At 34.1% G+C, this 12,694-nt stretch overlaps 2 protein-coding genes across 4 annotated transcripts; one reads left to right on the top strand and one right to left on the bottom strand.

Moving 5' to 3' along the window:
* Nucleotides 1–3,632: 3,632 nt before the first annotated feature.
* Nucleotides 3,633–5,116, top strand: LOC105783065 (uncharacterized). The gene is made up of 3 exons (XM_012608251.2): nucleotides 3,633–4,158; nucleotides 4,440–4,672; nucleotides 4,734–5,116. The coding sequence occupies exons 1-3, from the start codon at nucleotides 3,688–3,690 to the stop codon at nucleotides 4,981–4,983; spliced, it is 954 nt and encodes a 317-aa protein (XP_012463705.1). The 5' UTR covers nucleotides 3,633–3,687; the 3' UTR covers nucleotides 4,984–5,116.
* A 333-nt stretch (nucleotides 5,117–5,449) lies between these two features.
* LOC105782491 (nonsense-mediated mRNA decay factor SMG7) lies at nucleotides 5,450–11,709 on the bottom strand. 3 transcript variants are annotated; one of them, XM_012607252.2, is made up of 8 exons: nucleotides 11,522–11,709; nucleotides 10,402–10,506; nucleotides 9,731–10,324; nucleotides 9,476–9,598; nucleotides 8,650–8,882; nucleotides 6,625–8,567; nucleotides 6,372–6,511; nucleotides 5,450–6,055 (listed from the first exon to the last, which is right to left on the bottom strand). In XM_012607252.2, the coding sequence occupies exons 2-6, from the start codon at nucleotides 10,471–10,473 to the stop codon at nucleotides 6,635–6,637; spliced, it is 2,955 nt and encodes a 984-aa protein (XP_012462706.1). In that variant the 5' UTR covers nucleotides 10,474–10,506; nucleotides 11,522–11,709; the 3' UTR covers nucleotides 5,450–6,055; nucleotides 6,372–6,511; nucleotides 6,625–6,634. The 3 variants fall into 3 exon arrangements, with proteins under 3 accessions (XP_012462706.1, XP_052482830.1, XP_012462708.1); XM_052626870.1 differs by having other exon boundaries at nucleotides 10,402–10,463; XM_012607254.2 differs by having other exon boundaries at nucleotides 10,402–10,458.
* Nucleotides 11,710–12,694: the final 985 nt, after the last annotated feature.

Below are 12,694 nucleotides of genomic sequence, written 5' to 3'. Positions count from 1 at the left end.
GACAAAAACAACATTTGACATGGGTGTCACCACATTAATGCTAGGATGTTGCAACATCGAGATCCTTTGCCTCGAGGGTGCAAGACTTCAATGAAAAATCAACATGGAGCCGATTATTGAAAGAGCCACGTCATTGAGGATGTGAAGTGATGAAATCGGGGTCACCACCAAGGATGTCGCGACATTGAGAACCTCAAAAGCCACAAGTGTGCCATTGTCTAGGGTGCCGTGACACCATTGCCTAACGAGGTGAAAAATATTGTAGGGGTAATCTTTTGTCCAACACCAACTATAGTCAACACACATTTTAAAGGTAATTTTGTTATTGTTAATGTTGAATTTTTAGTTGTGTAAAAGACCTTTTGGTTGTTAACTTAGATGAGACAACTTTTATTTAATCTTTTTAGTTAGTTGTTAGCTTCTTCTCCATTTTCAGGTATAGTTATTTACTTTTTTGAGCTTAGTTGGTGTAGCTGTTAGTTTTGTTAGTTTTTACTATAACTTTTCTTTTCTTTGAAATTAAGTACTCAAGTTTTACTTTGTATTTTGATTTTTCTTCAAATCCTTCAATATGTTTCCACCTTGTTTACCTTTAAAAGTATAAAAATCTTAACTTTACCTGCATTTTCACCTCAATTGTTGCTGATATCATCCTCTTCAAAGCATCCATTAAAAACTCCTTAGATTCCTCTAACATTGCTTTTGTGTTTCCTTTAACGAACCATTTGAGCATGTGTTTGATTGTTGTTTGCATGATGATGATGATGATGATGATGATGATGATGATGATGAGTGGTAACTAAATATATGGTGGTTGGTTGATGGAATGTTGCTTAGTTTTTTATGTAGGGACTAAATCGTAAAATTTGGACTAAATCAAATAAACTTAAAATTTTAAAATTGATGACTCTAGGTGAATATTTAGGTAGGTGAGACCAAGAGGAAAGCCTATCAAGAACCAATTTGGTTGTCCCGATTGAGTTGAGTGAGACAAAGAGATGAATCAGACTAAATTGTCTAATTTAGTAAAATGGTGACCGAAAGGTAAAATTGAACCAATTAAAAGTTTGAGCCATTTAGATCCCTATTCCAAAAATTAATCAACATGGAAGTCAACCAACTATTTTAGTTCATTAAATTGTTAGTTGTGTAATTTTAACTATTTTGCAATTCAGTCCTTTTTAGTGTTAAATAATTAAGTAGTGTAATTACCCCTTCAATATGAATTGTCGTACTATAATATTTAGCAACTAGCCAACTAGACTTTTTGTTTGCATACTTTCTCCTTATTAATCACGTTATCATCTAAATTCTCTTGGGTTTGATCCTAGAAATACTCGATGTGGTCCATTGTAACACTTATAAATACTACAACTGACCTGTCACACTTGCAGTACACCGCTATATTTGTGTTGATTCATAGCCTCGACGCTTGCACCTGAAAATGAATATATATTTTTTGAATTAAATAAAGTTCGAAAATGGAATTAAATCATTTGATCATACTGAACCATTGAATGTAGAAATATCAAATATATTTTCTCATAGATTCTTTTACTATAAAGTCGTCATGATTTTAACGGAATTAGAATTGTGTTGAGAAGATTATTTAATTGAAAAAAATATTAAGATGATTATTTTTGGAAGTAGAAAAACAAATGTCGGGTGAATCAAATTATAAAGTATTGGGTTAAAAGGTCAAGAAATACTTGTAATTGGAGAGGCCCAAAAGCTCTTAATGTTAATGAGGGGATGACAAACCCTAGTATTATTAACTAAGGTTGTCGCCCTTTATACTCTTAGATAGGCTACGAGTTCGTTTTTCTAATTGAAAGCTATTTATAGAATTTTAAGATATTGTTACTCTGCCCGAAACTAGAGATAATTTATTTTCAACTATTAAATATATTTTTCGGAATAACAATTTCTGTCGGTTTCTACATGAGAAGATATTTTACGTTCTCGCACTTAAACAAAGAAAACTATTTTTAGTTTTGTGTTTTGATTCGAATCGATTGAGCCCACACTTGAAGCAGTTTGTGGTACAAGAAAAACAGAGAAAGCTGTTTAGTTGAACAAACCGACTCGATTTTCAAAATTATAATTTTCGTTGAGCAAAAAAACTATTTTCAAACCGATTTTTTTTACAACACAATTAAGACTCGGAATCGATTGTTTAACATGATTTGAATGTGTTTGATATTGAATTGCATGTATAAATGATTATATGTTGTCTGATTGACTATAGTTGTTCCAGCAACGAATGTGACATCCTATAGCTCGGGTTATAAAATACTATAATGTAAATATTAAAAAAAAATGTTAAGATGCCTACAGATAAGGTTTTAACAACTAAAAACAAAATTATGAAATATTAAATTAAAAATAATATAAATATTTTTAAATAACTTTAAAAAATGGGCCGGTCTAAAATGGATTTGGGTTAATCATTTAAAATCGGGTCAAGCTTAATTGAAGGAAAAACATATTTAACTGCGTTTGAACTCACGTTTTCTTGATTATTGTAATAGCAACGATATCAACTAAATTAAGGTTCGATAATTTTATTTTAATATTTAAAAATATATCTTGAATTAAAATAAAATATATTTATTAATAGAATAACATTTTGAATTTTATCAAATTAGGCATACCTAAAAATCATACGACTTGAGCGATTAAAAATTAAAACTAATCTCAGGTTTAAAAAAAAAAAAGAAGAAGAAGAAAAAGGAAACCAAAAAGAAGTCATTTTCACTAACCAATAATTTTGGAATTAATACCTATAAGTCCTTGTAGTATAGAGTTAAGAGCAATTTAGTCCATTTCAAAATAAATAGTATTTTAGTCCCTATATTATTAAAAATAAAAAATACAATCCACCAAAGTGTTTAACTATTTCCATTAATGAATTATTAGATTAGGCCACATGTGATTTTGTTTTTAAAATTAAACGAGATCTATATTATTAAAAATAATAAATAAATAAAATTGAAAGTCAACTTTGCTTTTAAGCCATTTACTAATAAAACCAGAAAAAATAATTTGTGCAATAATGATAATTATTTTATTGTTTAGGTCTTTCTTTAATAGGATGAGTAAAATCAGATTTAATTTGAAAATTTTGATAAAAATTTAAATTATAAATTAAATAGTTTAAATTATTTCGATCAACTCGAATAAAAAATTTTAAATTTTCGATTTAACTCGAATATGCTCAATTTAAGTTATTCAAAATCCGAATAAAAAAAGGCAAAACTTATTTTGATAAAACTTACTTATGTAGTTAAATAATCGTACTTCATCTACTAGTTAATATGTAAACGCATTAAGTATAAATAATATAATTTGTTAACTCGACTCGAAATTTTTCGACTCGATTCAAGAAAATTTCACATTGAATTCGATTGCTAAAATAAAATTTATTAACTGGACTAATTTAAAATTTTTAACTCGATTTAACCCTACCCTATTCTTTAATATATTTTGAGGGTTTTTAAAATTAATTGTTGCAATAATAGTAATAATATTTTATTTTACTTTGTTAATCCTTGATTCCTTTCATCTTTATTATTATTGATTATAATATTTTCTTCTCATCCATCAGCACTATAAAAAGGCACATGGAGACGACGATGCAGAAAACCAGAAAAATCAAGGTATTTACGAGGATTAAGCAAAAAAATAATGGAAGCGATACAGCACCGAATGGTTGAGGTGAATGGCATAAACATTCACATAGCTGAAAAAGGTAAAGGTCCGGTCATCCTTTTCCTCCATGGCTTCCCTGAGCTTTGGTACTCATGGCGTCACCAAATCCTCGCTTTATCTAACATGGGTTACCGAACCGTTGCTCCCGATTTGAGAGGTTACGGCGACTCGGATATTCCAGAGTCAGTCGACAGTTACACTTGTTTCCACATAGTCGGCGATCTAGTGGAGTTGATAGACGTGCTGGATCCGCATGAACGGAAGGTGTTCGTGGTAGGGCATGACTGGGGAGCCATACTAGCATGGTTTTTGTGTCTGTTTAGGCCTGATAAAGTGAAAGCATTGGTGAATTTAAGTGTGCCGTTTTTGAGGTTTGATCGGAATATCAAGCCTGTTGAACTTTGGAGAGCTTATTATGGCAGTGATCATTACATCTCTAGATTTCAGGTAAATCAGACCTTTCAGATCTCCGATTCAATTGGTCTCATCGTTTTAAGTCAATGTTTAAATTTTAAAATTTAAAAAATAAAAAAACTAAAATTAATCAAATTAACGTATAACCATTAAATCACCACAAAAACTAATAGCGTAGACTTTTTTTTTTTCTATGAAATCGATATTTATCTTGTCCAACCACGATGCCCACATCCGCGACCATAATTTAAATCCTGAGTTTAGCACAGTTTTCTTATTACAACTGAGAACTAATTGACGTGTGTGTATTACAGGAATATGGAGAAATAGAAGGTGAATTTGCATGGGTTAGTACGGATAGAGTCGAGAAGGAATTTCTTACTGATTTTCCGGTGCTGTTACCAAAAGGGAAACTATTTAAACGTCCATTGGATGAACCAATTACATTGCCTAGTTGGTTATCTGAGGAAGAAGCCAATTACTACGTCACCCAATTCCAGAAAACGGGCTTCACTGGTCCACTCAACTTCTACAGAAATTTAGACAGGTATGTGTGTATTAGCTCGTAAGCAGTGTTGATGCTTTTGGGTGTTGGCTTTTGATGGCAGAAACTGGGAACTATTGAAACCATGGGTGGGTTGTAAGATCGAAACACCAGCCAAGTTCTTGATGGGGGATAAGGATCTGGTTTACCATGTGCCTGGTATGAAGGATTACATTCACAACGGTGGGTTCCAAGAAGATGTGCCAGGTTTGAAGGAAGTGGTGGTGCTGGAAGGTGTTGACCATTTCATCAGCATGGAGAAACCAAGCGAGGTCAACCAATACATTCTCGACTTTTTTAGCCAGTTTCATTGAACCCAAAAAGAAAGAGCCCTCCGCAGTGTAATAAAAACACCTTGGCTATGATCCAAGTGAATAAGTGTACGATTGATCTCTCACTATTATAATAAAATGAGAAATATTAAAAAATAATTATATAAGATTAAAATGTCATAAATTTTATATTCTTCACAAAATTGATTTTTTTAAATTTAGTTCCTTAAAAATTGATATGACAATTTTAATAAAAAATATTCAATAAATGTTATAATTAACCTGTATTTAACAAAATAATTTTAAACTTAAAATTTGAGATATGAGTAGGGGATTATGTTCCAAATTTACGAGTACAGGAACATATGGCACATTTTAACCATTATATTATTACAAGGATGTTTTTATCAAATAAACACAAAAAATAATATTTTCATTGTTGGGCCCTTAAGCCTGAATGTCAATAGAAGCATGGCTAAATGTGTATATATAAAAAAGAAAATCTGCATATGCAATGACCTGCGCAATTCTCCATAGATTTATTTCGTTACACTGAAAGTTTTGAGTGAAACCCTAACTTCAAACCATAAAAAAAGAAGACAAACTAGTGTTTATGTGTTCCACCATAACTCATATCAAACTAGTAATAAATGCTTAATAACAATATGATGAACCTAAAAACATGTCTTTCAACCATAAATATATTATGTATGTATATGTAGCAAACATACATAAATCACACATTCTGCTACTCAAAAGCACCACCAATAATCCCAAATCCCAACAATTGTATGCACAACATACCCGTATAAACATGTCAACGACACCTCTGAAGCTCATCCACAGAGTAACTGGGTCGAGCACACATCATATACTTTAGTCTCAGCTGCCGGTTGCCGACTTTTAACAGCAACTTAGGCAAATGAGCATTGGATAGATAGTTAGGATAGTAAACCAAGTTTTTTTTCCAACCAACTCTTCAAGACATAGCCCCAAACCCGATAGATGATCTTATTAACACGTTTTTATCTCCATCCCAAATAACCAATTAAGGCATTTTACTCCTTACAAGTTTCGCGTCTTAAATATGGTTTTCCCCAATCTTCCTCGAAATCTGCAAAAATCAAACAGTAAGAACCACTTCTATTGAGATGAACAGGAAAACATGTATGCGTGCACCAAATTCAAGCCAACACAATCAGACATTCTACACAGACACGAGTATTTTTCGGCACTAAATATAGAACGGCTATAAGCATTACTCTAACCAAGTGCATACGGACAAACAAATTTCATTATTGTTGCAAACAGAGGAGGGAGTAAATGGGAAACTATCAAAGAAAAATTGCTAAGAGCATACGAAGAAACACAAAAAAGAGAGGAGAGTGATCGGTAAATGATCAGAGAAAAATAATCAGGTGCATACTCACTTGTTTAACGGCAAGTGCCCACTAGAAGCCAAGGCCACCCATGCTCCAACAAAAACTCAATACTGACAATGCTTCAAAGATGGAGTTGAATTTGGCAGCAAACGGATGCAGTACAACAGGAATCACTCTCAACTCAAGAACTTCAAGGAAAAAACAAGTTTAGATGGAACAAGATTTACGTAAAGAAATTTAGCAACAAACAAGATCAACTATAAAATCAAGAGGTAGAAAATGAGTAGAAAAGCAAAGTTACCAGATTGATCTCACACAAAATAACGACCTGTCCAGACTGATTGTCCTTGATACGGCTCAGGCTGTGCAGTAAACTGCTGGTTTCCATTCATCAATTGCTGTTGCTGCAACTTCAGTTCATGTCGATTTTTCAGATGCTCAAGAGTATGGTAATCCTGCCAGCCTTTCTGCTTTTCCATTTGAAACTGCGCTGTTGGACCCTGTTTCCCAGGGAAAGGGAAACTTACCATTCCATTCAAACCATTGCTGCTGTTATTGACATAATTGGGATCTGCATGAGATGCATGATTGAGGGAACTATCAAACCCAGAGCTTTTCAATGATGGTGTCAACTGATACCCATCCAACCAACTATAATCATCCATCAGGGGGTTCTCCAAGTGTGAAGCAGAAACGGATTCACTCTGTGGCTTTGAAGGAACATGGCTAAAACCAGGTGGAGGACCAAGATGCCTAACCGGGCGGCTAACTGGATTCTTCCGCATCCCAACTTGCAAAGCGGAGGAAGTTTTAGCAGCCAAAGCATCAGCAGTAACTCCAGATGGTACAATAGCATCAATTCTGGATGGCAACACAGTATCTGGCACTTTCATCTGACTGTAGTACATATCACCAGCACTGGCACTAATGGGTAGTTTTTGGAAACCAACCGAACGAGCTGTAGGATGAGACAGGCTTGCATTATCTTGCAACCCAAGTTTTGTTAAATGCCCATTCTCCAGCATCGTCAAACCTTTTAAGCTATTAGCCAGAGAAGTAGCTTCTTCCACTGACCAACCAGACGATTGCACATGAACAGGTTGCTGAAGCTGAGGGGCAATGCTACCAACAGATACAGGCAGTGGAGAACTAACATCAAATGTATTATGCTGATGAAGACTAGCAGGAGGACCAGACATGGTACTGCCATAAAATTTGACATCACCTGGAGCGCTACTTCGATCATGCTTCAAAGCCTCAGAGGGGGGCCAGTTTGGACCAACCACTTCAGTTCTCTTCTCGCTCACAGCTGGCTGGAAAACAATCACTTCATCATCATCATCCTCTTCCTCAACCATTCTAGGTTGCGGGATTGGCTGCACATTTCCAATATTAACTGACTTCTCAGAAGGGGTTTCATGCCCCACACCATTAGTTGCCAGTGAGGTAGAAGTGCTGAATGTGACATCTTCAGAGGGCTCAGCACCAATAAGAAATTTCTTTGCTTTTGAATCAAAACAAACATTTTTCTGATCAACCCTAATGACATTAGCTAGAGCCTTCCCAGCTGCTAAGATCCTCTTGACACGGGCTTTCTTTTCCTTATCACCTTCACTTATAAAGGAGCGCTTTCTTGAGAAGTCCAAAATAGTGTGTGCTGGAACAAGTGGCAAGAACCCTCTCAACTCAAAGTCCTCCGACAATGCAAGACAGTTTTCAGTTTCTCCTTCATACCTACTCATATTGAAAAAGCAGGTCTCATCTTCATCATCACCAATGCCCATTGTCCTAATTGACAAGATCTTATTCAGAAATGATATGCAATGTTTCCAGAAAAGTGATCTAGTCATTGACTGTTTCTCATCCACATCACTGCCAGCTACTGCAACATCTGGGCAGCAAGCTAGCCACTCTAAAAAAACAAGAATAGCAGGTAAGGTGTAGCTTGAAGAAACATCCCGGAGCTGTGAACATCTCTCTACTACATGTCGCATCAACTCAAAAACTGCAACGAATGCATTTTGAAGTAGCGCAGTGCGCTGCACAATTTCAGCATATGTTTGACCATCACTCTCCCTCTTCAGATTGTAAACTGTAAATACAAGAATGGAAACCATCCTAACAAGGAGAAGTGCATTCTCAGCAGCATCTGTGCCAAAATTAAGTTCCTCTTCTGGCCCAGAAGAGAGAAGTTCACATAAATCATGACTAACAAGAGAAAGAACATCAGCAAACGTCTCAAGACTGCACAAAGGAAGCTTCAATTAGAACACAAAGCCCAGAAAACTTGGTCAATGATAGAGAATAAATTTCTGAAAAAGTATACCTTGTGCGTGTAAAAAGAATGCCATTAAGCCGCACAAATCGAATGCAGAAGGATTTAAAAGCATCCTGGACACCAGATACTTTCTCTCTAGCAGCGTTTGATTCCATATTGGTCTCTTTAGATGCAAGTTTTGCTTCTGCTTTCCCCCTATCTTTTCCAGATAACCGTACAGCAGGTTCCTTGACCAAAGGAGCTTTAACATCTCCAGGAAGTTGTGAATAATTATGACGATTCTGCAAACAAAAACAAACATATTTATACAATTTCTATAGTTGTATACATATCCAAGTACTAGCATATAAATAATAAATCCGCTCACAACTCAATTGTCAAATCAGTCGCATATAAATACAATTAGTTATCGCACTCTTAACAATTGAAGAAACCTTATGAGAATAAAAGTAAACAAATCTCAAACTTGGATTACCACGTCAGAAAAAGAAATGTCTTTGACACAGTTAAATATCGTCCCAAAACTCCATAGATGAAAACGTTAGGTAACAGTTGATATAATCTCACATTGTAACTTAAACTAACCCATGCATATAGCACGGATGAGTACCTTTGCAGAAAACCACCTTAGACAAGGTTAATGGTTTGCAGTTATCTAAAATTTTCAAAGACATCTAAGTAATGCTTAAGAAGGTAAACAAACATCAAAATGTTCAACTACGCCAGCAACTTAATGTCATAGTCAGATGCAAAAACGTACATTAACCAATCATCTATAATACACATCCACAAGTCCATAGTAAAGACAAATGCTGTCTGAAAGTAAATGTATAAACCCAAATGCCAAAATATAAACTACAATTTGCATTTATACCTTCTCAAATGCCACAATCAAGTTATCTCTTGCAGTTGAAAAGGGGTTATCCACTGCCAAACTTCGGAAATATCGATAAACAGCTCCCAGCTCATCTCCAGAATAGGATGCCAATATAGCTAGCTGAATAAGGTGATCAATGGCCACGTTAAGAATCAAAATATAGATGAACATAAAAACTTCAAGGCAGGTGCAAAAAGCTCGCTGGGACATAAAAGTTAAGCATAATGTATTAACAGGAAAATAAAGAAAAACCTGATGATGTGGATTCCCACTTGATGACCAAATCGATGCAGCTTGTAAGTAGTAACTTGAAGCTGCTGCATACTCGCGTGATTTAGAGTCTCCATCTCCATATAATCCTTTGTACCGTGCTAGGTCTCCCAAGTATATCAAACAACGGTGACAAGACACCAAACCTTTTTTTATGTCAGTAGATTTCTTCCCATCTTTGTCCATAACAATTTGGCTTTCCGAATCATCAGAAAAGTACCCAAATGGAAGTCCATACTTTGCTCTGATTTTCAAAATTAGATCATGATAAAATCCTGTTGCCTCTGAAAGGAAAGTCTTAAACTGCAGTCTTATTTTTGTAAGTCGATCAGGCCGCGGAGGAACTTTCACACCCTGAGACGTGTTTGATCCTGCAGCACTATAATGAGCTCTTAGTTCCTCAATCCGCTTATAATGTAACTGCCACAAAGCATATTCAATATTGTGCTGCTCGGAAAAAGCATGGTCCTCAAGAATTATAGCCTCGTAATTCTCACGCATCTGCTGCCAGGCATTGGGATCTGAAGGCACTCGTGCCTGAGCAGATCTCCTACGATTTTTTTCCAATTCGATATTCTGCAGAGGATGCCATATGTAAACATCATGACCAGGATCTAAAATGGAACCTCATTTATAGAGAATATAAGATATACCTTCTCATAAAGACGCTGTGCGCGCTCCCTAGATGAAGGAGCAGACATTTTATCTATCTGCACTATCATCATCCATCCAAAATAATTCGTCAAAATGCATTAAATCTGCACAATGCACACGTAACCAGCAATGCAGACTAAGCCACGTATTATTGGCTAAAACAAATCGAATCAAATCAAATACAACATAGTTATAATGTAGGTGGGAAAGAATCAAATCTTCCAAAATACTGAAAGCATTTATTAAACCATTTGGCTTATTGCAAAACCTATGACCAAGATCTAGAAAATCACCAAAGAATCTGGAGGAAACTCTCACAAAACATAGCGATGCTATAAAAAGTACAATTTAAAATCTCTAAACCAGAATGACTTCCTTGAATATACTTCAAAGTGCTTCAGTCCTCAAATGGCAACTTCATTCAGTCCAAATACACACAAAAGTTTAAATCCTTACGAATGTGTCTCGCTTATCCTTTCATGATCAGTCAAAATTGTTCAAAATTTATTGCAAAATCTAGCGTAACACTGGACCTACTTCCAAATGGCAATAACATCCTAAAACTAGTACTATTAGCCTCAACCTAGTATACTAAAAAATTGATAGTAAACCCAGACATTGCTTCGTTTGATTAAAATAATTAACAGCCGACCCAAACATTCTACAAATCAACAAAGGACAATAATATTTCCCAAAATTTAAAAACATTAAATAATTAAAACCCTCAAAAGCATAGTCTTTCAAATAATAAAATTCCCACGGATACTGATAAACGTAAAGAAAATCAACTTCTTATTATCTCAAATCAATTTCAAAGGTATAATTACCCTTTTTTCTCTAAAATTTATTAAGAAAAAAACAGTTCTTTTAGATTGTATTACATTTACAGTTTCAGATTAATTTTCCCTTCCCGTCGTATTTCATTTTTTTTCTCAAAATACAGATAAAATTACATTAATAACACGCAAAAAAATAAAATTCCATAACAAAAAAAAGAGATGAAAATAAACAGCACCTGATCGTCAAACAAGAAGATGATTACATCAATTAATCCCGAAAAATCACCAGGAAAAATCCGAAAAAAAATTCGAAAATAAAATAAAATAAAAAGGAACTCACCTGAGGCGGATCGGATCTGAAGAAAAACCTCGAACTAAACCATCGCGAAAACGAATTAACAGAGGGATTAATTTAGGGTTTGGTCGTTGGAAAATTAAAAGAGAGAGAGAGAGAGAAGAAGTAGAAGAAGAAGAAAAGAGAGATAATGTCTTTGATTTTGGTCTAAATTGGGTATGAGGTTAGAATTTCAACAATTTCAATGTTTTTTTTTCTTATTTTGTTTTTCTTGCTCAATACTTGACGGCTCGGAGCGGTGACCTTCAAACGGCACCGTTTTAATTGGCTTTTTTCTTTCTTAATTATTATTTTTATTAACCGCTTCGTTTATGATTCTAGAGAGGAAGCACGTTTGACGCGCTATGAAGTCGAGTGAGAGAGTGCTCAGTATGGAAATACATAGAGAATCACATCGAATCGTATATTCCTTTTTTTTTTATAAAATAATTTTTAGTCCTTGAACTTGATAAAATTTCTCATATTGGTCCATGTAGTTCTTTTTGTGTCTGTGTTAGTCTCAAATTTTGGTAGGGTTTTTTCTCAATTTGGATCTTCGAACTTGGATTTCCTTAAAGGAAGATGATGCGACACTGTGAGATTATACCACGTCATCACAAAATCCATGTTTAAGGATCAAATTAAAAAAATTATCAAATTTTGAGCCAAATATGAACATTTTTTTTCCTATCAAACTAAAAAAAATTGCTAAATTCAGGAATTAAATGTTAATTTATCACTTTTTATATATTTCCGTAAGATAAGAAAATAGATAAAATACATGCTTTTATGTGGTGGCAGCCATTTTTTAAGGGAGGTCGAAATTAAATTTTATTTTTTTATGATAGTAAAATGTAATTTCACCATTTAAATAGTTGCATCTTTATAATTTTAAATAATCAAATCAAATTTTATTATTTTAAGGGTAAAACTATAATTTCACATTTACTAATTTAAATTTTAAAAATTTAAAGAACATAAATAAAAATTTTCCATCCTCAAACTATGCCATGCTTATGCTTTCTTATAAAAAATATTTCTAATTATCAAATGTAATATTTACATCCCAAATTTATAAGCTCTTTTAGATAAAATAAAAGAAAAAAGGAGGTCGAAATTGTCCAAAATTCCCATAAATCATAAATCTCTACAAAAGCATTAGAGATTTCACTCAATAAT

Source organism: Gossypium raimondii, chromosome 13 (genome assembly GCF_025698545.1).
Source record: "Gossypium raimondii isolate GPD5lz chromosome 13, ASM2569854v1, whole genome shotgun sequence".
NCBI lineage: Eukaryota > Viridiplantae > Streptophyta > Magnoliopsida > Malvales > Malvaceae > Gossypium > Gossypium raimondii.
This window is presented reverse-complemented; position numbering and strand designations above follow the sequence as displayed.